Source organism: Heterocephalus glaber, unplaced genomic scaffold, assembly GCF_053883595.1.
Source record: "Heterocephalus glaber isolate CG9 unplaced genomic scaffold, H.glaber_assembly_v1.0 deba00001600, whole genome shotgun sequence".
NCBI classification, from domain to species: domain Eukaryota; kingdom Metazoa; phylum Chordata; class Mammalia; order Rodentia; family Bathyergidae; genus Heterocephalus; species Heterocephalus glaber.
Window position 1 is genome coordinate 41,134,764 of NW_028258372.1, and position 23,528 is coordinate 41,158,291.

At 56.8% G+C, this 23,528-nt stretch overlaps 1 protein-coding gene and 1 long non-coding RNA gene across 7 annotated transcripts in view; one reads left to right on the forward strand and one right to left on the reverse strand.

The window, feature by feature from the left end:
- Tmcc2 (transmembrane and coiled-coil domain family 2) overlaps nucleotides 1-8,014 on the forward strand; it is a 37,852-nt gene extending 29,838 nt beyond the window's left edge. For all 6 annotated transcript variants that reach the window (XM_021242375.2, XM_004862111.4, XM_004862112.4 and 3 more), the window contains 3 exons: nucleotides 3,346-4,286; nucleotides 5,357-5,492; nucleotides 6,566-8,014. In XM_021242375.2, coding sequence (XP_021098034.2) covers nucleotides 3,346-4,286; nucleotides 5,357-5,492; nucleotides 6,566-6,877 — 1,389 coding nt within the window. In that variant the 3' untranslated portion in view covers nucleotides 6,878-8,014. The remainder of the gene's footprint in view (nucleotides 1-3,345; nucleotides 4,287-5,356; nucleotides 5,493-6,565) is intronic.
- Nucleotides 8,015-14,170: 6,156 nt separating this feature from the next.
- Nucleotides 14,171-19,554, reverse strand: LOC147823191 (uncharacterized). Its single transcript, XR_015444445.1, has 3 exons — nucleotides 19,203-19,554; nucleotides 16,588-16,899; nucleotides 14,171-14,468 (listed from the first exon to the last, which is right to left on the reverse strand). It is a non-coding gene; the product is annotated as an uncharacterized LOC147823191 (long non-coding RNA).
- Between the last annotated feature and the right edge of the window lie 3,974 nt (nucleotides 19,555-23,528).

Sequence of the window (23,528 nt, forward strand, 5' to 3'; positions counted from 1 at the left end):
GGCAGGAGCCCTAAGATGCTTTCCCAGAGGGCTGGGGGTGCAGCTCAGTGGTAGAGTGCTTGCCTGGCAGGCACGGGGGCCTGGGTTTGATCCCCAGCACTGAAAAAAAAAATCCAAAAATGCTACTTTCCTGGGCTCCAGGCTGCACACAGAGGTTGCCGACCTCGTGGTCGCTCAGTTGTCCCTTTGGCAACCTTCGGGAAGCTCTCCGAGGACGGCCATAGAGCATACACTGCAGCGAGAGCTCGGTGCCTCCCACGCCACTCATGTGCTCTCGTTCCCATGCATGTGCACCCCTCCCCCGCGTTCCCAAGGGGCCCGGTGGGTGAGTGACGTCTTCCTGGTGACCACTAGGATGAGGACCCTTCTGAGGATTTGCACCCGGCAGTGAGGCAGTGAGGTGTCAGATGGAACCGATCTGGGAGCCCTTTCTTTGCCTTGCTCACTTGGGGTGTAAAAATCCCACAGTCCCACCGTAGGAAATTCCAGTTCCATTGTTCTGGAGCGAGGCCAGGCCGTGGCTGAGGACCACCCAAGGCCCAAACATCTCAAGCTCTGGGTCTGTAGGTCTTGCCCAGGCTCTGGGGCTCGGTTCCTGACCAGATTCAAATCCGAGGTGTTTGACTCATCAGTTGTGTAGTCCTGGACAAGGTCTTCAGTTAACACCTGTGGGCCTTGGTTCTTTTTCTGTAAATGGGAATAGCCGCGCTGGCTGCCTTGTGCGACTGTTACTGGGATTCGGTGGATTTGAGTGTGGAAAGCCCCTGGCACACGTGGGAAAGTTATCGTTGTCCTTTGTGCAGGGCATTTAGAACAGGAATTCAAGAACCAGAGAGAAGTGGAAAGGCCAAAGGGAAAAGATATCACCTCCCTGGAAGTCCATGGCGCAGAGCTGTCCCCAGGAGGGACACAGTAGAGATGTTCTGTGACTGGAAGTGGGCTGTGCGGAACCAGCATTACAGACACATTGCCAAGGAGTCCCTAGGCAGGGTGGGTAGGAAGTAGCTGGGACCCTGCTGCAGGATCCCCAGGCTGGAGTCTGGTGGAGGAGAGGCCTTGGTCAGGGGAACAGGCCCGAGTGTGTCTGTTCTCCTCATTCATGGAAATTTCTCAGGCAGCTTTAACTCTGAGTTTCCATTTGTAAGCCAGACAGATGACAAACTGAGTGAAGAAAGAGTCAAGCTGCCAGAGGGGAGCCAGGGCAGGTGTGAATTTGCTATTTCGCGTCACATCCTCGTGTAGTCCATACAGCTTCTTGTCACATTCTCATGTCACATTCTTATAACTGCATACTCATGGCGTTTCTCATGAGCTCCTTCCTCTGCCCTCTGGTAGGAGGGACGGACCTCTCTCCAGACCCCAAGTCCCTTTCCCGGGTGCTCTCCCCGAGGAGGGAGTGGAGGAGGCTGGGCAGCTTCTTCAGTGACACAGGCCAGGCGTTGCACGCAGAACTTAATTTGGGGGCTGGGGCTATGGCTCAATGGTAGAGCACTCACCTAGCCCATGAGAGGCGCTGGGTTCAACCCCCAGCATTGGCAAACAAAACAGTTTTGTGTATTTCTGTCAATACTGAGTGCATTTGTTGGTGTACTCTCCTAAATAAAATTATCACAGTTTCATAGCAAGCATCCACCTCCCTGGGAGGGGAAAAAAAGGGATGTGCTGCCTAGATCAGACTCGGGATTTGACAAGTGCTTTCTGTAGGCCGCTCACTGCTGAGTGCCAGATGCCATCTGGGTCAGGCTCAGCAAAGACTCAGAGGAGATAGGGCTGCACCCATTTTACAGGCCAGGACACTGAAGGTCAGGACGGTGCAGAGACGGGCTGTTTGCTGTCACTGGGGAGCAAGCAGGGAGTAGGGTCTGAAGTCAGATGGAGAGTTAGACCCTGGGGTGGATCATTAAGGGAGACTGGGGAGGAGGCGCCTGTGTATGAAAGGCCGGACATTCAGAGCAGCTCTCCACGTGGGACGGCAAGAGGACGCGGGGAAAAGCCAGAGCAAACCCAGAGCACAGTGCGACTTCAGGAGCCCAGGGAAGGCCTCATCCTCCCAGCGTCCTAGAGGCCCCATGACCTGAGACAGCCCCAGGAGCACTGCCCTCCGTGGCTCCTGAGTTTGGCAGGGCTTTTGTTTTCAATGGTGTTTTCCAGTAACTTTGCACCTTAGCAGATATCAAGCGAGCCACTTCTGCCTGTGGTTGGCACAGGCTGTTTCCGGTTCTGGAGCATGTGACTGGGCCACTTTCTTTGTCTAACCCCCTTCCCCACATACGGCTCACCCCGCCCTGCCCTGACCCGGACTTACCCAGGGTGTGCTGTGTGTAAAAATACACGGGGTTGAGACATTTCCTGGTGCTTCCGTTGTTACATGGCCATAAGGCCCGGTCCTCGCTGCAGAGATCCTCCAGCGGGTGCACAGGGTGGCAGCCCAGGGACAGCGCCTCCGACCCTCTCGGCAGCCAGCCGGCTGGCACTCCACCTCTCTGCTCCTGTGGCCTTCCCTTCCTTCTCCCTGTCCTTCTTTTCTCCACCCCTCTTCTCCTAGCCTCTGAGTTTTGGGCCTCCCTGATGTGCTTGGGAAGTCTGCCTGCCTCGTTGGGGGAAGTGGGGCTCTCGCTTCCTTCCTGCACATCCTTGCCCTTCCCAGCCGGGCAGCTGCTCCCCTCAGGCCCCCAGACTGTTCCCTGCTGCCCTTAGCCTGAGTCACCTCACACTTCAGATCTTGGGGACCTGGCGGGGGGGCCACACTCCTCTCCCGATTCCGGGAGACAGGGAAGGGCGGGGGCTCCCACCTTCATGAAGCGCAGGACGTTGCTGACACCTTCAGAGAGCTGGAAGGTAACGGAGGGGCCTCCCGAGAGGTAGCAGCGGAGGCTGTTAGTGAAGACAGGGTGGGCGGGCAGGACAGTGTCTGGCCAAGAGGCAGCTTTGGGCAGCTCTGTAGGACAGGCTGCTTGTCCGCTGGGACAGTGGTTCATTTCCTTCCTGAGAAATCTACCCTGCGACTCCCTGATGAGGCCCCCGACCCGCTAGGTCCCAGCAAGCGTTCTGGGCTGGAGGTTCTGTCTTCATAGCTGTGTTTCTGAGTAACTTGTTAGACCTTCCTGGGTCAAAGGTTAAGCAGATCTGCAAAGACTGCATTTTAGGGATGTAGAGGACAGGCCAGCGAGCAGCTTGAGGCTCCTGCTGCTCTTTTAGACTCTTTCCCTGGAGTTTCCTCTCCATGCTGCATCCATCCCCAGGTAGCAGGCCCAAGTCCAGAGGCGTCCCCCGACACTGAGGGTACTGCGAGCTGTCGCCCGTGGGCCCCAGGTTGATCCATGCGTCCTCTCTCGCCTCCCCCAGGGTGACAAAGCAGACCTCGTGGCCCTGAGCCTGCCCTCTGCCGCTGGCCATGGTGACACTGAGGGCCCCCTCAGCCTGGACGTGCCGGACGGGGCGCCCGACCCGCAGCGGACCAAGGCGGCCATCGACCACCTGCACCAGAAGATCCTGAAGATCACGGAGCAGGTCAGGATCGAGCAGGAGGCGCGGGACGACAATGTGGCCGAGTACCTGAAGCTGGCCAACAACGCGGACAAGCAGCAGGTGTCGCGCATCCGGCAGGTGTTCGAGAAGAAGAACCAGAAGTCGGCCCAGACCATCGCGCAGCTGCACAAGAAGCTGGAGCACTACCGGCGGCGCCTGAAGGACATCGAGCAGAACGGACCCTCGCGGCAGCCCAAGGACGTGCTGCGGGACATGCAACAGGGCCTCAAGGACGTGCGCGCCAACGTGCGCGCGGGCATCAGCGGCTTCGGGGGCGGCGTGGTGGAGGGCGTCAAGGGCAGCCTCTCTGGCCTCTCACAGGCCACCCACAGTGCCGTGGTGTCCAAGCCCCGCGAGTTCGCCAGCCTCATCCGCAACAAGTTTGGTAGCGCCGACAACATCGCGCACCTGAAGGACCCCCTGGAAGACGGGGCCCCCGAGGAGGCGGCGCGGGCGCTGAGCGGCAGCGCCACGCTCGTGTCCAGCCCCAAGTACGGCAGTGACGACGAGTGCTCCAGCGCCAGCGCCAGCTCGGCCGGGGCGGGCAGCAACTCCGGGGCCGGGCCGGGGGTCCCCCTGGGGAGCCCCAAGTCCAACGCGCTGTACGGCGCCCCTGGAAACCTGGACGCTCTGCTGGAGGAGCTGCGGGAGATCAAGGAGGGCCAGTCACACCTGGAGGACTCCATGGAGGACCTGAAGACGCAGCTGCAGAGGGACTACGCCTACATGACACAGTGCCTGCAGGAGGAGCGCTACAGGTGGGCCCCTGCTGGGCAGCGCAGGGCGAGGCGGGGCAGGGAGTGGGAAGGAGGTGCAGCACGGGAAGGGGCCCCCAGGAGCTTCCCGCGGCCTGAAAGGAGGTTCCGCCTCTCTCCAGGTGCCTGACACCGGCAGCCTCTCCTCTGGGGAGACTGAGGACACAGTGACGCTGGAGCCAGCTACCGGGGCTCCAGTCCCAGCTCGACTTGTGAGGGGTTTTGTTCAGCCTTTGCTGAGACAGGGCCTCACTGTGTAGCGCAGGCTGGACTTGAGCTTCCAGTACCCCTGCCTCAGCCTCCTGAATGTTCGGGTCATAGGCGTGAGTCAGCTCGCAGCTCTCGGGCTGACTGTACCTGAGCAAAGCAGGGGACACTGTGCTGAGCTGTCTTTGAAGGGAGGATGATGTGGGTCCTGTGGTCACAGGGCTGTCGTGGAAAGGGAACCGTAAACTCAGAGTGTGACTATGCAGCAGCGGGGGAAGCCACGAGGGCAGCCTGGAATCCAGCTGGAGTCTCTGGCCCCCTTGCTCCCTGGGATTTGGGAATCTTTTCGTTAGTCAGCCCTTCTTTTTCCTTCTCCATATAAAGAAATTCTGATATGTTGAGGGAGAACCCCGCCCAAAACCCAGCCTCCCCAGAACAGTCATCCGTTGGTACTTGTACCTCTCAGAGCAGGGGTCGAGACCTCTACATGCGGGTGTCCCTGGTTCCCGGGGGGCATCTGAGGCCAGGTGAAGCACCAGGTTAAAGTCTCTCCGTAACTCCCCCCCTAAGAGCTGTGTGGTCCCAGGCAGGGTCCTAAGCCCTGCGTCTCAGTTTTCCAGTCTGTCGAGTAGGGGTGCACTGGTCCCATCTCATGGGGCCGGGGAGGGGTCCTGTGAGGTAGCTGGGTAAAATCCTTGGCACAGCGCCTGCACATAGAAGCACTGAGCAAATAGTGAGTGTACAATTAGAACAGGGCTGGACACGTGGAGTAGGTTGAGTCACTGCTGAGGGAATGAATGAGCCGGTCATGGGGAGAGGAGAGCGGCTTGGGCGCCAGGGCTGGTGTCACTCTCTCCCGCTGCCAGGTATGAGCGGCTGGAGGAGCAGCTGAATGACCTGACCGAGCTTCACCAGAACGAGATGACCAACCTGAAGCAGGAGCTGGCCAGCATGGAGGAGAAGGTGGCCTACCAGTCATATGAGAGGGCACGGGACATCCAGGTACAGCCAGGGCCTGCCCGGGTCGCCCCTAGATGTGCTGACAGAGCCGCCACTGCAGAGCTGGGGCATGATGGGAACACGGACTGCGAGGGCAGTGGGGCAGGAGGGTGAGAGTGAGCAGGCCTGTAGCTGAGGGGCACTGGGGCCAAAGCAAGCCCGCATCGAGGGCTGCCCCTGCCCCCTTATGCTGGCAGCCCCGCAAGTGAATAGGCCCTCAGTTCCCTCAAGAGGGAGCTGGGATTGGGCCAGCTCCTCTCCTTGCCTTATAATCAGGACTCACATTTGCCAGGCTCCTCTACAAAGAGTCAGAGTAAAGGGCTCTCCCCCGCTGTAGCTGATCAGCCCACCTCCCTCCTGGCCTTCGGAGAAGAGACCCAGTGGTTTGCCCCCTTTTCAGTGGGGCAGCGTGTTACTCCCTTTCCCCTCGCTGTCACAGAATGCCTGAGGCTGGGTAATCTGTGAAGCGAAGGGGTTTACAGTTCTAGAGGTCAGCTGTGCTGCCAGCTTCTGCTTACTCTGGGAAGGTCCATGGCAGGCGGCACCGCAGCTATGTAGAAGAAATCCCGCGGTGGACAGAAAGCTGGAGATTCAAGGGTCCGGTTTGCTTTTATAACAACCCACTCCGCAGGGACTCACTCTGCTGCGGCTTTAAGCCCTCCTGAGGGCAGTGCCCAGTGACCTAATTACCATCCATACCCACTCCGCTCTAGGGTTTGTTTTATTTTGTAGTACTGAGAATTAAACCCAGGGCCTTCATAATGAGCTCCAGCTCCAGTCAGCCATTTATTTTTGTACTTATTTGGGTTTTGTTATTTTTGTTTTGGTTTTTTGAGACAGCGTTTCCCTGTGTAGTTCAGGCTAGTCTTGAACTCACTGCATAGCCCAGGCTGGCCTCGAACTGCCTCAGCCTCCCGAGTGCTGAGATCACAGGCATGCACCACCACGCCTGTTTAGGCCCCACCCCTTAGGGATTCCTCCCTTTCCCGGCCGTGCGCACTGGGGACCAAGCTTCCAGCCTGTGAACCCTGGGGGACCACGTTTCAACTCTCTGTCCTTGGCTCCCTTCCCTGCAGGAGGCCGTGGAGTCCTGCCTGACCCGCGTCACCAAGCTGGAGCTGCAGCAGCAGCAGCAGCAGGTGGTGCAGCTGGAGGGCGTGGAGAAGGCCAACGCCCGGGCGCTGCTGGGCAAGTTCATCAACGTGATCCTGGCGCTCATGGCTGTGCTGCTGGTGTTTGTGTCCACCGTCGCCAACTTCATCACGCCCCTCATGAAGACGCGCCTGCGCATCACCAGCACCGCCCTCCTGGTCCTCTTCCTCTTCCTGCTCTGGAAGCACTGGGATTCCCTCACCTACCTCCTGGAGCACGTGCTGCTGCCCAGCTGAGCGGCCAGCCTGCCCTGGCCCGTGCTCCCTGGACCCCGCTGGCCACACTTCTCCAGGAGGGACCCCGGGACTCCAGAGTCCCTTGAACACCTTCATGCGTCCGGTTTGGCCTCCTCCCCAAGCTGTCCGCTCCAGCTGTGCTGTCCCCTCCGTTCCTGCTTCTGTCTGACACCTTCTCTGTGGCCAAATGGAGCAGAGGATGCCAGGACTGGATTGTTCTGATTACTTACAGGGCTTCTCCCAGCTGACCTCAGGATGCCCCAAGTCAGGAAGGCCACTAAGAGCAGGGGAAGCCAGGGCTCTGCCTCGACTTCCCTTGGAAAGAGCCCTGCTGGAGGTGGCCATGGCCTCCCTTGGAGACAGGAAGAAGGCAAGCCAGGGAGAGGCCATGCCTGCCCCGGAGAGCACAGGCAGGGGTGGCCCCCGGCCTCCAGGGCCGGAGAGCAGAGAGTGCAGCCCACCCTGCACCCTTTTTTCTGCCAGAGCTGGTTGGGGGCTGGACCCTGCCGGGGTCTGCAGGCTGCCGGCTCTGAGCTGGGTGTGGCTTTGGACTCATGTTTTCCCTGCTCCTCTCTCTGCCTGACCCTCACTGGATCTTCTGTTTTGGGGGAACAGGCCCCAGGAGCTCTGAGCCTTGGCCCAAGCCCTTCCGCCTCTGGGAGTGCGATGGATCCTATTTATTTATTTATTTATTTCTTCCTTCTTCCCTCACCCTTGGCGAGCTCCAGCGGGAGGACTGCCAGGTCTTCCCTCTGAGCCCAGGGCTCGTCCTTGGCCCGTCAGGTGCTTGCATCCTATGTAGCCTGTGGATGATCCCGACTGGGAGAAGTGGGGTGCGGCCACCTGGCCCCACTGCCCTGGGCAGCCCCGCAGCTGGGTGGGGAGAGTGTCGCCTCTTTTATACGTCTATTTATTTTGTATGTGTATCATTGTGGGGAGGAGCCGTGGCCGCTTTCTTTCTGTGAGGCTCTGAGTGTTGTGATGGTTTCTGTTCACATCCCCGCCTCCCCGTGGGCACATCCAAGCACAGGGCATTTCTTGGAACGGGATCGAGGAATCCCCCGGAGCAGGGAAAGCAGTGCCTGCCAGCTGTGTGGACCTTCCTGAGAAATAAATAGCCTCTAAATTTTCAAACCATCCTGTCTGGTGTTGCTTGATTGGGCTGTCTCCATGGAAACCACCCAGCCTCTCCCCACACCCAAGCATTCTGGGTAGCACAGGCAGGGCTCATTTGCTGGCCAGGGGCCTTCTTCCTGCAGGATCTGGATATTGAACAAAGCAAGGCTGGCTTTATGGAGCCAGCGCTCTGGCCTAAGTGACATGACACCCACCCCGCCCAGTCTCATCCCGCCTACCTGGAGTGCTTTCTGAGAGAAGGGAAATTGGGAGAGAGATTCCCACAGGTTGCTGCGGATGAGCCCCTGAAGGCCAGGGTGAAACAGTCATGCCCAAGTGTGGCCACTAGATGGCAGCAGAGTCCTTTCTCCGAACCCTTTCGCCAGGTGCAGCCCGGAACGGACATCTATTGGGGTTAGCTTGGCTTTGCCAATGCCTCCAGCCAGGGCAGAGAGCACCTGCTCCCCAGGAGCAGGAGTGTGTTTTTCGTGTATGTGGTGTGTGTAGAGGCCAGGCCCTCAGTTTCTGCTTTGTACTTGCAGCCCCATCCTGGCAAGTCCCACAGAGGGCAGGCGCTGGATTCCCAACAGGAGCCCATGGGAGTCAGAACAAGCCACCTGAGTCTCCCTCCTGGGAGGAGGGATGCTGACCTGCAGTGAGGGATTGTGGGAAAGGACCCAGCGCAGAGCCCTGGGCCCTGGACCGAAATTAGTGACCTGGCCAACTCACACCCTGCCTGGGCCTCAGTTTCCACATCTGTAAATAGGACGGGCACAGTAGCTGCTCATTTCAGCTCTGGGGGCCTGACAAATCAAAAGCTGCAGGCCTCAGGTTCCAGGGACTCAGGGATGAGAGACAATGACCTAGATGTCCCAAGACAAAGGAGATCAGCTCACAGAGGACACAGTGCTAGTGCCAGGGGGAGGGTGGCATTGGCAGTTCGACTTCACCCTTTGTACCATGTGGGCATTTAAGCTGGCGACCTTACAAGGCCTTCCAACAGTGTCCTTCCTGGGCCCTGCACCTCCTCTTCCAACCACACGCATGCATGCACCTCCCTTGGGGGCCCCAGGTGGCCTGGAGCCCGCATTCCTGAGCCCCAGGTAGGGGGTGGCTATTCCAGGCTGCAGACATTTCCCACATTCCTCCCCAAGGTCAGGTGCCTTTCCTCAATTTGGCTCTTAAATGTCACAGCCGGCCACGGTCCACACTGAAGGGAGGAGTGCTGGGTCATTGTCAGCCAGTCCTTTAGGTGAAAGGCAAACGGGGCAGGGAGATTCAGCCCCAGCTACATCTTGTGCATAGAGGATGATACGTCCTGTACATCCGCCTCACCGTGGAAACCCTGCTGTGTGGGCACTGGGTTTTGTGCCTCCGACAGCCACTGATGCTACTTTGTTGGCATCTGAGCCTCAGCTTCCTGTGTAGGACACCTGCATGCCACCTCCAGCCTGTCTCCCACTGTCCCTGGGTTCACAGAGTGAGTCTTGAAATCACAGTTGCCACCTCCACGGGGGATTGGCCTCCTTCTCTCCGCAGGACCCACTGACAGGCCTGGCCTGGAGCATCTGTCCTGCAGATGTGGGACTGAGGGCTCAGCAGGCCGGGGCCTCCTGAGCATATGCTGGGTGCACTTGTGCAGAGTCAGCCACCGAAAAGCCTTGTGGGGCAGTGGTGCCCAGCAGGTGCAGCCCTGGCAAACACCAGAGTACCAACAGCTCAGGACAAGCTACTCCAAGTGGTTCTGGGCTGCAGAGGGAGGGACGGGAGAAGACACTGGCGCTCCAGGCAAGGAAGAGAAGGAGAGCTGTTGCTGGGACACCTCGAGAGATTGGGGGCCCTGCCTAATTTCCCCATGCCTGGCAGGATCCTTAAGTGAGTCCCGATCCCAGCAGTCAGGGCCCAGCAGACCTGGGATCTCGTGCCCCAGCGATGCCACCTGGCTTCTGCTTGGTCCCTGCTGCTCTCAGAACAATCCTCTCGCCTGCCAGTAGGGGTGGATGACAGGGTCATGGGGCAGGGTGGGTGTCAAGGGCCAGCATAGTGGCTGGAACACAATGGAGTGACTAGCCTAGGCGGCTGCCACCACACCTCCTGCGAAATCTGGGGGTGTTAAGGGGCAGAGCTGCTGGAGAAGCTGGGGCCACCCCGCAGAACTGAGCAGGCCTCGGATAGTGGCCCCAGGAGACCAGTGGAAGCCCTCCTGCCCCGTCCCTCTTCTCTGGGAGCTCAGAGCCTGCTCCTCCCCGAGACCTTGCCCCTTGGTCTCACAGACAAAGCTGGCCCAGCCCCAAATCCCAGTCAGCTCTACAGGGCCTGGCCCAGGCCAGCAGCCACCACGCCAAGCTTGCGGGTGTACAGCATGGGGACCCCTCCTCTGGGCCAGTCTCAGGCCAGGGACTCTGCTGTGCCTGGAGTTGGGTGCCCGGCCCCTTTTTTAGCTGATGTCAGCCCCAGGCACCACATTTCAGGATGGAGGTGGGAAGAGAGGGCTTCCCATGAGCGTGAGTCAAAGCTGTGAGGTCATGGGCCTCAGTTTCCCCACTTACACACGCCTGTGCCACCTGCCTAGCAGGACATGGGTCAGACTCAGATGTCAGGTGTACATTCCTGGCCCCCAGGCCCGCAGCTCTCCCTTTGAGCGCTATCTGTCAGCGCTCCTCGGCCATCGGGGCCCCCCAGGGAAGGCACCGATCCGCCCAGGGCCAGGGTTAAGCAGGCCTTGGGACAGTGGCCAGCAGTGAGGCTGGAGCCAGCCTCGGGCTGGAGATAGAAGGCCTGCGGGATGCTGTGGGGCTGGGTGGAGGCTGTGCTCGCCCCAGCTCATCCAGACCTGTTGGCAGGTCCTGAGCCACCCGGGGAGCCAGAAGGGCAGTCTGGGTGGGGACAGCAGCAGTGCCCCCCACGGACAGGGAGCCCCCTGGCAGCCCCCTGCCTTCCGTCCTCTACCCCCAAGGCCGCTGTCCACAGGAGCAACCTGAGCCCAGCAGGGCCGCACAAACCACTGTCCCAGCCTCCAGGCAGCCAGCCGCTGAGTTGGCTCTGCCTCCCAGAGCACCGGGGGTCTGCCCGGGGCCCTGCACCCTTACTTTCCTTTCTTCTAATTTTCAGTACCGAGGAATGACCCAGGATCTCCACGCTGAGCTATATCCAAAGGCCGTTTTTAGTATTTTTTGAGACAGAGTCTCTCTAAGTTGCTAAGTTGCCTAGGCTCCAATTTGCAATCCTCCTGCCTCAGCCTCCCAGAGTGCTGGGTTTATAGGTGTGCGCCATCGCCTGGCTACTGTGGTTGTTCTTGCGGCAATTTCAGCTCCTGGAGATAAACTTAGAGAACAGGCTGTAGAAAGAGCTGGGTTGGGCCAGGGATTTAGCTCAGTGGTTCCGCCGCCTGCCTCACAAGCACAAGGTCCCGAGTTCGATCCCCTGGTACCAAAAAGTAAAAAGAGCTGGGTCGATCTCTGGCTGTTCTGGGGCCCGGTTCTCGGGTCTCCTGCAGGAAGGTCAGGCCACCCACTTGTCCTGGAGCTGTCTCTGGCTCCACCTGGAGTTGGGGGCCCTGTCTCTTTCTCAGCAGATGTCACCCCAGGCACCCTGACTCCAGATGGAAGTGGGAAGAGGGAATTTCCGGTGACATCGGGCACAACATGAACTCAGGCCAGAGACAAGTCGCCAGACCTGCTGTGTGTCTGTGAGGCTCCCTCCTCCTCAGGCTCAGCAAGGTGGGGCTGGGCCGGGCCGGGCCGGGCCGGGGCGGGGCAGGCCAGGATGGGACAGGAAGGCCAGAGAGCTGCAACCTGGTCGCCAAGTAGGAAGGGCAGGGTGGGGTCCCCTTCTTTCTCCATTTCCCTCTGCTGCTCGTGGGCTCTCACCAGCACTTGGCAGCCTGGAGTCCAGGTGTGCGACCCCAGACCACCTAGCATTCAGTTCATCTCCACTCAGGTGGTGCAGGCCTGTAACCCCAGGACTCTGGAAGGCTGAGGGAGGAGGAGCACAAGTTTAAGCCCAGCCTGGGCAAGTCTAGCCCAAATTTAACAAGACCGTGTTTCACACACACACACAGGTTGGGGTTGGTGATGGAGCTCAGTGGCAGAGCACCCCTGGGTTCCATCTCCAGCACCATCAAATAAGTAATTAATAAATAAATAGTGTGGGAGATACAGCCCAGTGCAGAGGCCCTGTACAAAAGCAGAGGCCCTGTACAAAAGCAGAGCAGGGCATGATGGTGCATGCTTACAATCACAGCACTCAGGAGGCTGAGGCAGGAGGATTACTGCCAGTTTGAGGCCAACCTGGGCTACATAGTGAGCTCAAGGCCAGACTGAACAACATAGCGAGACCCTGTCTCAAAAAAAAACGAAAAAGGAGGAGGAAGAGGAGGGAGAGGAAGGTGAGGAAGAGAAGGAAGGGAGGAAGGGAGGGAGAAAGGAAGGAAGGAAGGTTTCAGTACCAGCCCAGCATGCTTGCAGACCCCCTCACCGCTAAGGTGGAAGCAGGCAGAGGCCACGGCCTGGGCAGGAAGATCTCCATTCTGGTGCAAAGCATGATGGGTAAGACGCTCCAGCAGGCAGCAGAGCTGGAGCCAGGATGGAGCCCACTGCTTGCTCCAGGCACTCACAGCAGGCAGACATCCTTTGGGAGAAAGGAAACTGTGTCCCAGAACTTTCGGGGTTCGAAGGCTCCAGAGGGGTTGTTGGTGCTTGAGAGCAAACAGGGAGAAGAGCTTTGGGAGCAAAGGGAAAGGAAAAGCAATCCCCTCAGGAGGAGCAGAACCTCCGGGCACTGGGGCTGGGGCTGGGGCTGGGGCTGACACTCTGGTGTGCTCTGGGCCCTGGTGTTCCTGTCTCACACAATTGGAGAACTCAGAAAGTCTCAGTTTTGGGGACACCCCTACCCAGATGGGGGTTGGGGTACGGAGACTGCCGTGGCTACCCAGGAACCATGCCCTGGGGCTCAGGAAGACCCTGTGCTCCCACCAAGGAGGGCAGGGTTGGCCAGGGCCCTGGGCAGGAGCTATGCAGAATCGTGGGCTGACGGTGGTTTGGGGTGGGAACGGCGAGAGGTCTGGGACCCTGAGCCCTGACTCCCCCAGGGGTCCTCACTGCTGGCCCCAGGCTGGGGCCAGAGGGATCTGGGTGAGGGAAGGGGGAGGTTTGGCCTCCACTGGCCTCTGTCACCCCGGGAGTGGGGCTGAAGAGGAAAGAGACTCCAGGGCTCCCTTCCCCGGGCAGCAGCCGTAAGAGAAAGGAGGTGGCTTCCACCTGTGACCACTGTCTATGCCCATGTCACTGGAGGGTGTGCAAAGGCCCTGCCCCGGCCCCAAGGCATGGCGGTGTGAATCCCTTTGCTGCCCAGGACCTCATAGTAACACATAGTTTCTGCTTGTGCTGGTTCATTTCATACTCACACCCTGGAGAGCCACCATGAGGCTCTACTTCGCAGTTGAGCAAGCCGAGTCCCAGCAAGATGAAGGGAAGAAACTCACAGACACACGGACACACGGACACACAGCTGGCGGACACAGACCCAGGACAAACCCAGGTTTCCTAGCAACGCTGCAGCCCTCCACCGAAGCCTGACAACCCACAGTCAGGTTCAGCACTGCTTCTTCATGTACAAAGCAGGTGCCAGGACCAGGGGTGGTGGTGTAAAACCCAAGCCACTCATGCCTCAGCATGGATGAGTTTATCCTATTGAACACTTTCTCTGCTCTGTGGGAGAAAGAGGAGGTTGGAGTCTGGAAAGCAGAGAAAAAACCAGATATATAAATTTTGAGAAGTGGAAAGGGAAGATAAACCTCCTACGAATTCCTCTGATTTGCTATTTTTAACCAGGGCTGAGTCCTTTAGTTACTGAACACCTCTCCAGCCCCAGAGGGAAAGGCTGGGCTTGGAGGGAGCCATTCACATTTGAAGTCCTCACAAGGCCACGGGTGGCCAGGGTGCACAGCACTGGACCACGAACGGCAGAACATTCTATTCAGATATAATCTCATTTACAAATATTTTTCCAGCTGGGTGTGGTGGCTAATGAGGTGCTGGGATCAGTGGGAAGACGGTGAGGGAGGATATGCCATGGGCTGAAGAGAACTTCTTCAGCCAGACCAGCTCCTCTCTGGCACTCTGGGGCAGGAGGATTGCAAATTTGAGCCCAGCCGGTGTAACTTAATAACTCGGCGATGTTGTCTCAAAAGAAAACAGTAGAAAGGGCTGGGGATGCAGCTCAGTGCAAAGCCTTGGGTTCAATCCCCAGTGCTATACAAAAATAAAGAAAGAGGAAAGGACCGGTTTTGTTGGTTGGTATATGTTTGTTGTAGAAGGTTGAACTGAAATCACAGTTGGCCCCCTTCCCAGGACTAGCATTCGACATAGGTCTTTCCAGTCTTTATTTTTCCTTTAAAAGAAAATTCAAGGGGCCTGGTATTTAGCTCAGTGGTTCCGGCGCCTGCCTCGAAAGTGCAAGGTCCCGAGTTCGATCCCTGGTACCAAAAAAGAAAATTCAAGTAAGGCCACAATCTTTGTAAAAAATGCAAACACTATAGGGGAGTAGAGAGGAAAAACATTGCTCAGCATCTGGTCCCCAGAGGAGCAGTCGGCAGCCTGGTGCACACTCGGCCGAGCAGAGCCTCAGCTTCCCACCCCAGGGACACGGAGGGCCCCGTGTAACCCCAATCCTCCATCTTACTGGCTCGTGCCACGCCTGCTGCTCAAGACTTCTGGTCCCTCCTCTTCACCCACCCAAAACACCACGCGGCCACACCCAGGGAAGGGGGCTGTGAGCCTCCTTTCACCACCTCTCACAGGTATCTCAGGCTGGCAGGGCTCTCGGAGCCTGGCGCCAGAGGCCCCTACGCCCCTGCTCTCCAGCCCACTAATTAGGGGTCCCCCTGGTGCTCAGAACCTCTCTCGCCCTTGGTTTTCTCATCATAGAACAGGGACAACAGTATCAGCCTCCAAGTGGTGCTGTGACAGTCATAGGGCTGGCGACACCGCACCTGCACCCTCTTAGGGTCTTCGGCTGGGCCTGAGAACTAAGTTGACAGAAGATAAATAGGCAGGAGAAAAGCACACAGACTTTATTTTACATGTACACGGAAAACAAGAACCCAGCAGTGGCAAGACCCAAATGGCCCCGTAGTCGGTGTGACAAAGAGTAGCAATTGTGAAGAAGTCAAGAAAATGCACGGGGAGGCTAAGGAAGATGAGGTTTGTTGTTTTTTAGTACTGGGGATCAAACTCGGGACCTTGGACTTTTGAGGCAGGCGGTAGAACCACTGAGCTAAACCCCCGGCCCAGGAAGATGAGTTGTTTGAACAAGGTCTGTCTGTACAGATTCTTCTCCCCCTCATCTCCCCGTCTCTAGAAACAAGAATGTTTCTTTTCTTCTGGTTTCAGGGAGAAAAGGGGAAGTCAGTGCTCTTTGTATCTGCTAGTTTGCAAGTGTCGGTCACTCAAAATAATCCTATACCAGGGACCGGGAATTTAGCTCGGTGGTTCTGGTGCCTGCTGTGCAAGGTCCTGAGTTCGATCTCCGGCACCAAAAAAATATATATATATACCCTATGCCAAAGTAGCATGTTGGAGGGTGGTGTATTCTGCTGTCTTTCAGAGCTAAGTGAGACAATATGGGCAAAACATTTTGCACTGTGACATGGTTGTTGTTGTCATTTTACAGATGAGAAAGCTGGGCCTCAGAGATCCACTTGCAGGCGGCAGATCTGGGGTTCTAACCCGAGTCTGCCTGGCCTCAAGGCCCTGCCACTGCCCACACAGGGCGCTGGCTTTCTCACCTCAGCCCCTCAGCTCCCATACCCCCATGCGGCCAGAGAAAGCCAAGAGCAGGAGTCTCAGGAGAGCAGAAAGTGGCCCTGGCCTGACTGTCCCCAAACTGAAGGGCTGTCAGGGTCTTCCCTTCGCACCTGCCCTGGAGGACGGGGTGACCCTGTGCACGCTTCTGATCTCCATGGACTCAGTTTCCCTGTGTATAAGAACCCTGACAGTCTTGCTGTATGCTTCTGTGACACAGGGGACAGAGGCTCGGGCTCAAGTGGGCATCAGGAAGGAGGATCCACTGCTCCAAGAAGACGAGGCCCTGGTGGGGACAGGGCGGCCACTGTGCACCCCGACCTGGAGTTACCCTGCCCTCCCGGCGCCCTGGGCCCAGAGAGGGTGCAGTGCGGACAGGCCTGCTAGATGAGAGCAGGTCTGGAAGGGGGTTGGGAAGGGTGTGGTGGCAGGGCGCCTCCCAGGCTTCGTGTGATCACTGCAGGGTGTGCCCGCCAGCCTCCCGGGCCATGCCAGGCAAGCGGGGCACCCTCTCCGACAGCCAGCCCCCTGCTCACTGGGGCCACCCCAGACCCAGGGCGTGAGCTCATGTCTGCTGCAGGCCCACCCTCACCAAGCAGCCAGGCCCAGCTCTCCAGCCCTGACTGGCCGGGTGGTGGGCGTGCAGGCCCAGGGGCCGAACCCCGCTGTCCCCAGAGCTGAGAAGGCAAGGGTGGAGAACCTGTCCGCACAGGCCCAGCAGGCCAGAGGCTTTGTCTCCCCGGCCGCCCTTCCCCAGAAGGCGCCCGGGCAGACAATGGTCAGGTGACTCACCCGTGAGCCATCTTCGCATCTCCACCCTCGGCCTGGCCCAGGAGCTCAGCCCAGGAGCGTGTCCTCCTCCAGGGCAGAGGACAGACACCCATGGCGGCCAGGGCTCCCCCTCTCCTCTCCCAGCACTGCTCCCTGACGCCGGGTCCCGCAGGGCGCTGGGCAGAGGGCACGGAGGATTCGGCTGAGCAGACCGCCCATGCTGTCTGGCCCCATAAGGCTTTGGCCACTTTCCCCTGCTCCCAGGAGAGTGCCACTGTCATTTCTTCCCCGATTCCGGGACAGGGTTGGCATTCCTCCTGCAGTTATTCCTTCCTGCAAGACCAAGTATGTGAGGTAGAAGGAAGTCCCATTCCATTCCATGTGGGGACAGGATTCACTGTTAGGAAGTATTTTTCCTTCTTTCTTTCTTTCTTTCTTTCTTTCTTTCTTTCTTTCTTTCTTTCTTTCTTTCTTTCTTTCTTTCTTTCTTTCCTTCCTTCCCTCCTTCCCAGGGCCTTTGCACTGAGCTACATTCCCAGACCTTTTTAAAAACATTTTTCAGAAAGAGTCTTGCTAAATTGCCCAGGTGGGACTTGAACTTTCAATCCTCCTGCCTCAGCCTCCCAGAATGCTGGGATTACAGGTGACTTTTAGCCAAGTGTCATGGTGCACACCTGTTATCTCAAGCATTCTAGGAGGCTGAAGCAGGAGGATTACAAGTACAAGCCCAACCTGAGCAAGACAGTGAGACCTTGCCTCAAAAGCAAAAATAAAAAAGGGTCGAGTTTGCTCCTTGTGGAATCCACTGGGCAGCATTTAGAGTCCATTGTCCACTTCCAGTGCTGACCCACCCTGATGCGTTGCTCCAAGACAAATGCCTTCCATCCTTTCAGTCATTCCTCTCCTAAGACGTGGTTTGAAGAACTTTGACAGGCTGAGCATGTGGCTCAGGGGTACTAGCCTAGCATAGCTGAGGTCCTGGGTTTGATTCCCAGCCCCACAAAACACAAAACAAACAAGCAAAAAACCCAAAACTCCTCAAAGCAATGAGCACTGACAGGCTTCCCTGTGTGCTCTGGAAACAATTCCACTTATGGGTTCTTTTCCCACCATGGTCTGTAGAATGGATCCCAGCCAGCCAGAGAGGGCCAGGCCAGTGGGGAGGTGGTAAGGACTCCTGTCCCAGCACCAAGCCTTGGGCACACTGGACTCGGTAGTGGAAAGCTGGCCGTGGAGAACAGGCTGCCTGGGCACCTGCCTGACTGAGATCCCCCTCCTGGGGAGGGACAGCTGAGGGAAGGTGAACCCCATGCAGGGAGCCCCAGGGCTTGGGCAGTGGCACTCGGCAGGTGTTTAGTCTCGGGGTCCTGGAGGGTCTGATGCAAATTGTCATCCTCAAAGAAAAGCACACCCGCTCACACATTCCTGCAGAGCACGAGTGGACTGAAGCTTAGGAGTCACCATCAGGAAGCTGCAGGTTCACACAGCCGGGCTCAGGGCAAATTCCACCTGTCAATCTATAATTCCTACACACACACACACACACACACTGCCTTAGACAGAGCCTAGGGCACGAATTAGAAGAGAACAAATAGGAGGTTGAGGTCCAGCAACTTGTGTAACATCACACAGCCAGTCCAGGCAGTCATCAGAGCTCTTACCCTCAAGGGGCCTCTGAGAAGCTCAGCAGAGCCTGCCCAGCCCTGCGGATGACAGCAGTGAAGGGGCTGCCCCGGCTGCCGAGCAAGCTGGTCCGGGGCACCCCTGGGCTCTGGGGCTGCTCCTCAGAGGTGCTCCCGGCTGACTCAGCCAGAGCTGAGGTTTTAGCAATGTTTCCTGAACCCCTCTGGGTCAAAGGCAGAGAAGGGGCCAGGCTGTGGCTCGGGAGAGGGGAGGGTGGGGAGAGGCACAGCAGCCACCAGGCCTGGAGCCTGAGCTCCAAGAACGCGGACAGTCTGCTTGGCAGGTGCTCCTACCTCCAAGAGTAACCCAGGCCAGGAAGAGGGGGCCCCGGGTACAGAGCCCACCTGGGTAGGGGAGGCCTATCCCCTGGGCCTTGCTTTACTCCTCAGGTCAGTTTTAAGTTCCCATAGAATTCCTGCTCCCTAAAAGCCTCTCTGTTGACCCCAAAAGCTCTTCAGCCAGCGAGGCCCGGCCCCTCCCTCCATGTGCCCTCGGCTGAGAGCCTGCTCCCCGCCTGTGTCCGGGCCCTGCTCAGCCATGGTCCACAGGCTGAGTCCTGATTCCACTCAGCACCTCACCCTGCCTCTGGCATGGGCCCCAGCTGAGTCGGTTTAATAAGCTCTGCAGCCCAGAAACGATGAGCTGTCTTCTGCCTCCTCTTATTTGGTGACTTCCTGCCAAGTCCCAAACCTCTGTGGCCACAGGAAGACCGAGCCCCTGCTCCCTATAGGTGGGAGCCAACGCTGGGTCTTAGGCCCAACTGGAAGGGGCGTCTGACAGCTCTCCTAGGCTGTGGTGGGTGCAGGAGAAGGCTCAGGAATGAAAACTGTCATTTTCATGGCTTTGGCCCAACCACATCACTTCTCTTCACTCCAAACAGTGGCGAGACGCCAGGTGGGGACTGTGTTGGAGCTCGAGAGTGGCTCCCGCTCAAGGAGTGATTCTCCTCTCACCTGGGTTTGCAGCCTGGGCCCGGGCTTTCAGTGCTGAACTCTTCTCACAATGAACTCACCAGCCTGCATTGGTTTGAGGCGTGTGTCCCTCACTAGACTCCCAGGATCTGGAGGGCAAGGAACGCATTCTGTTCAACTCAGGATCCCAGAGGCCAGGCACCATGCCAAGTACACAGCGAATGCTCAATAAATGTTAAAGAAGAAAAGACACACCGCCACTTCCTGGGGCAGCCTGATTCTAGGGCCTCTCTCTCTCTCTCTCTCTCTCTCTCTCATCTCTCTCTCCCTCCCTCCCTGTCTCTCTCTTCAGGGAGTTTTCAGGGTTCCTTGTGCTGATCAGAGGAAGGAATGGCTCCTCTGGGTGGCCCACGAGGACACCACTTGGCCTCTCTGCTTATTTTGAACCCCAAATATACGTCTTGGGTTTTCCTGCCATTTGGCCTGAAGCCCCTACAGCTGTATCCATGCTTGGCCCCACCCTGACGCCTCAGCCTACTGTAACTGCAGCTATTCTTAGCAGACTGCAGGGCGAGAGGGGAGCCAGTGACTTCATGGCCTGGTGGTTTGACATCCTCCAGGGACTTCAGTCCTTCCGTGCCCTGCCCACCCTGGCCTGAATCCACCCATGTGACTTCCTCCTTTCAACAACAACAACACGATGCTCTTTCACTTTCCACCGCCTCTTGTGGCTTTCTGCTCATCCCCCAGCAGCCCAGGTGTCTAGGTGTGGGTGGGCCTTGAGCCTCGTTTGGGGTCAACTCCAGCCCTCAGCACCCCGGGGCCTCCCATGCCTTCAGACCTTCAAGGTGGCCCCAGGAGGGAATTCTCCTTCCTTCCCCTGCTTGGAAGCCCAACATCTGAGTCAAGTTCTCTTCCTCTCAACTAAATCTTTCCTGTTGTGAGCAAATAAAAATACAAGACACTCTTTTAAATTTGAATTTCAGATAAACAATGAGTGATTTTTTAGGAAAGCATGGTCCATACACTATTATAAAATTTTGTTTATGTTCTATCTGAAATTCAAATTGAGCTGGAAATCCTCTATTTCATCTGGCAACCCTATCTGAGATACTCCTTTTCACAACACCAGCAGTTTTCAGACATTTTGCTCTCAGGATGCCCTTGCACTGTTAAGAATTGAGGACTCTCAAAGCCAGGTGTAGCAGCACGAATCTGTAACCAGAACTTTGGAAGGCTGAGGCAGGAGGATCACAAGTTTGAGGACAGCTTGGGCAATTGAGTGACTTAGGGAGACACTGTCTCAAAACAAAAAATAAAAAATGATTGGAGATGGAGCTCAATGTGAAGACCCTGGGTCCAGTGCCCACTGCACGTGCATGTGCACACACGCACACGCACATACGCACACACATGCACACACACAGAAAAGAAAACCATTACAACTGAAAATGTAATAATATTTATTAATTTATTTTAAGATGATAGTAATAACTTACATTTTTGCTCATCTCAGCTGCCCGATATTTTTAAAATTTTAATTATGGTAAAAACAGATAACAAAATTACCCTCATAACCACCATTTTTAAGTAAGCCGTTTAGGAGTGCTACGCATATTCACACTGTTGTACCGAGATCAGTACTTACACCTGTGTTCAGCCTGCTGCGACATCACACACTGTGACACTTCTGGAAAACACTGTACACGCATGAGAGTGAGAGAGAAAAAAGTAATGTTGTTTTCATGTTATTGGCGAAGCCTAGGGCACAGCTTGTGAGGGGAACCAAGCTGATTCAGCTGAGCCAGAGAGCTCGGCAGTTCTGCCTCCCCTGGAGATCTAAGAGGCATCTAAAGAGTCAGGGGTGGTGGAACACACCAGTAATCTCAGCTACTCAGGAGGCTGAGTTCAAGAGGATCCCAAGTTCAACCCAGCCTGGGCGATTTAGTGATGTTTCAAAATAAAAAACAGAAGCCAGGTATGGTGGCACAGGACTGTAATCCCAATACTTTGGGAGGCTGAGGCAAGAGGACCACAAGTCTGAGACTAGTTTGGGCAACTTAACATGACCCTGTCTCAAAATAAAAAATAAATAAAGGGCTGGAGATGTAGCCCAGTCCAAGGGCCCTGGGTTCGATTCCCAGTACTGGGAACAGGGTCAGCTTCTCACTGTCCCACCCAGGCCTGACTATCACTGGTGAGGGACAGAGGGGACCCACTCTGCCTCCTGCCCCTCCTGGGCAGATGCCTCTGGACCTGCCGACCCTCCTGCTTGGCCTGCAGTGGCTCAGAGGACAAGGCCAAGGTCACTGTGAGGAAGGACACGGGACTCTCCAGTCGCACCCGAGCTGCCTTGGGGCCTAGGCACCCAGAGCCCAGTGAGGGCAGCTTGTTCTTTGACTAGTCTGTCTATGGTAGGATAGAAGAAATAGACAGCTAAAGAGGAGACGAGGAAAATCCTAGTTGTAAAATTGAACTTTTGGGGGTTTTTTGGTACCGGGGATAGAACTCAGGTCCTTGTCCTTGCCGGGCAGGCAGCGGAACCACTGAGCTAAATCCCTGGCCCTTAACATTGAATTTTTAAGAAAAACTGCAGCTTCAGCACACAGAATTTACTCAAGATTATAATGCCTTTTTCCTTTCCAGGAAACTCGAAAGAAAGAAAGAAAGAAAGAAAGAAAGAAAGAAAGAAAGAAAGAAAGAAAGAAAGAAAGAAAGAGAGAGAGAGAGAGAAAGAGGAGAGAGAGGAGAGAGGGAGAAGAGACGAAAAGAAAAGAAAAGAGGAAAAAGAAAATTCCTAAGGGTCTGAAAGATCCAACAAGCCTGTAGTCTGGGGCCCTGCTTTACACCTGTAAATTGCTCTTCTTGGTCCAGACCTCCACCCTCAAGGAAGCAGCTGCATCTCTCTGAACTTCAAATGCAGGCAAATGGCTCACATTCTAGCCTGCCCTTGGGCAGCCTGACTCCTGCGAGAATCCACACCCGGGAATCCACACCCAGGATCACTGTCTGCGGGCCCAAGACCACGCCCACCAGCCCAGACCCTCCCGCCTTGGCTCCCCCCCGGAGTGTGCGCTTCTCGCTGATAAACTTCCGCATGCCTCCCCAGCCACCTCCTGGCATCCCTTTGTGTGACGGAGCTCCAGGGGGACCCCGGGCCATCTTACTACACACTCTGCTCATACCCGCACCCTGGGCTCACTCACGTCTGTGCTGTACCACCATCCTGTGGGTGTCAGTTTATGGTTCCAACTTGAGTATATATAAATTCCTCGAGGGAGGGTACCGTGCCTTAGTTGTTTCTATGTTTTCTATGGCACCTAGAACAATATTAAGGCCTCAGTGTATATTGATGGGTTTATTAGGGCATGGGTTATCAAGGGTTCTCTTCTCTTTTTAATAGTCACATGAAAGAGTGGGAGCGGAGAAGGAACAAAGAAATCTGTAACTGGTGGATCTATGAGTTGTAAACTCCAGTGTTTTCCCTGGCTGAACTGCCAACTCCCCTGTCTGCAGGCCTGGGGCCGGGGAAGGCAGGCGGAGGCCCTTGGGAAACACGAATTTCGTTCCCGCTCTCGCTGCCTGCCGAGGTTTTCTGTGCTGTGTTGCTCACAGAGCAGGTTCATGCATCGTCTTGATTCATCACTGCAGTGACAGGTGGGAGTGGACGGGGGGGAGCGGCTCTCTGTCACCCCCAAGTTCTGGCAGAAGAAAGACTATGCTAACCCTGAGAGGCTGTTGTGGTGCTACCTGCGTAGGGGGTACAGTCCAGAGCGGCACTGGGCATCGGTGCCCTGCATGTATCACTTGCTGTTCTGTGAAGACCACTTGGCCAGGTCTCCTTGGCAGCTTCCATGCTGCCCGGGTGACCTTCTCCCTGAACTTGGGCTCCCTTGTGTGGCATCGCTGGTGGTGGGGAATGTGTCTGTCAGCATCCGGAGTGTTTGGTTGCTCCAGCAGCGGGGCTGTTTTTCAGTGCAAATCGGTGCACCGGTGTCTTGATTGAATCTGTCTGTCTCCTGGAGCTTTTGTCTGGCCAAGGCTTCAAGCCCTGTTGGCAAGCAAGTGTCCGGTTAGTAAAGTGAGGCCCTGACCCTGAACAGCAGCAAGGTCACAAGGCGACCCCAGCCACCACATCAGGCCCGGTCCCTGTCAGGGGCAGGGCCTCCTGCTCTCCCCAAGAGCCTTCCCTTCACAGGGGACTGGGAGGAGCCAAAGCAAGCTGGGGGGTCCTGTGGCAGAAGGGGTTGGTGCTGTCGAGCATGAAGCTGCTACTGAGCAGACGGTGACAAAACTGTGATGGTGACTGCAGCCGGGGGTCTTGCTGGCACTGTAGGCCAAGCTGGAGGACCATGCAGAATCCCGCTG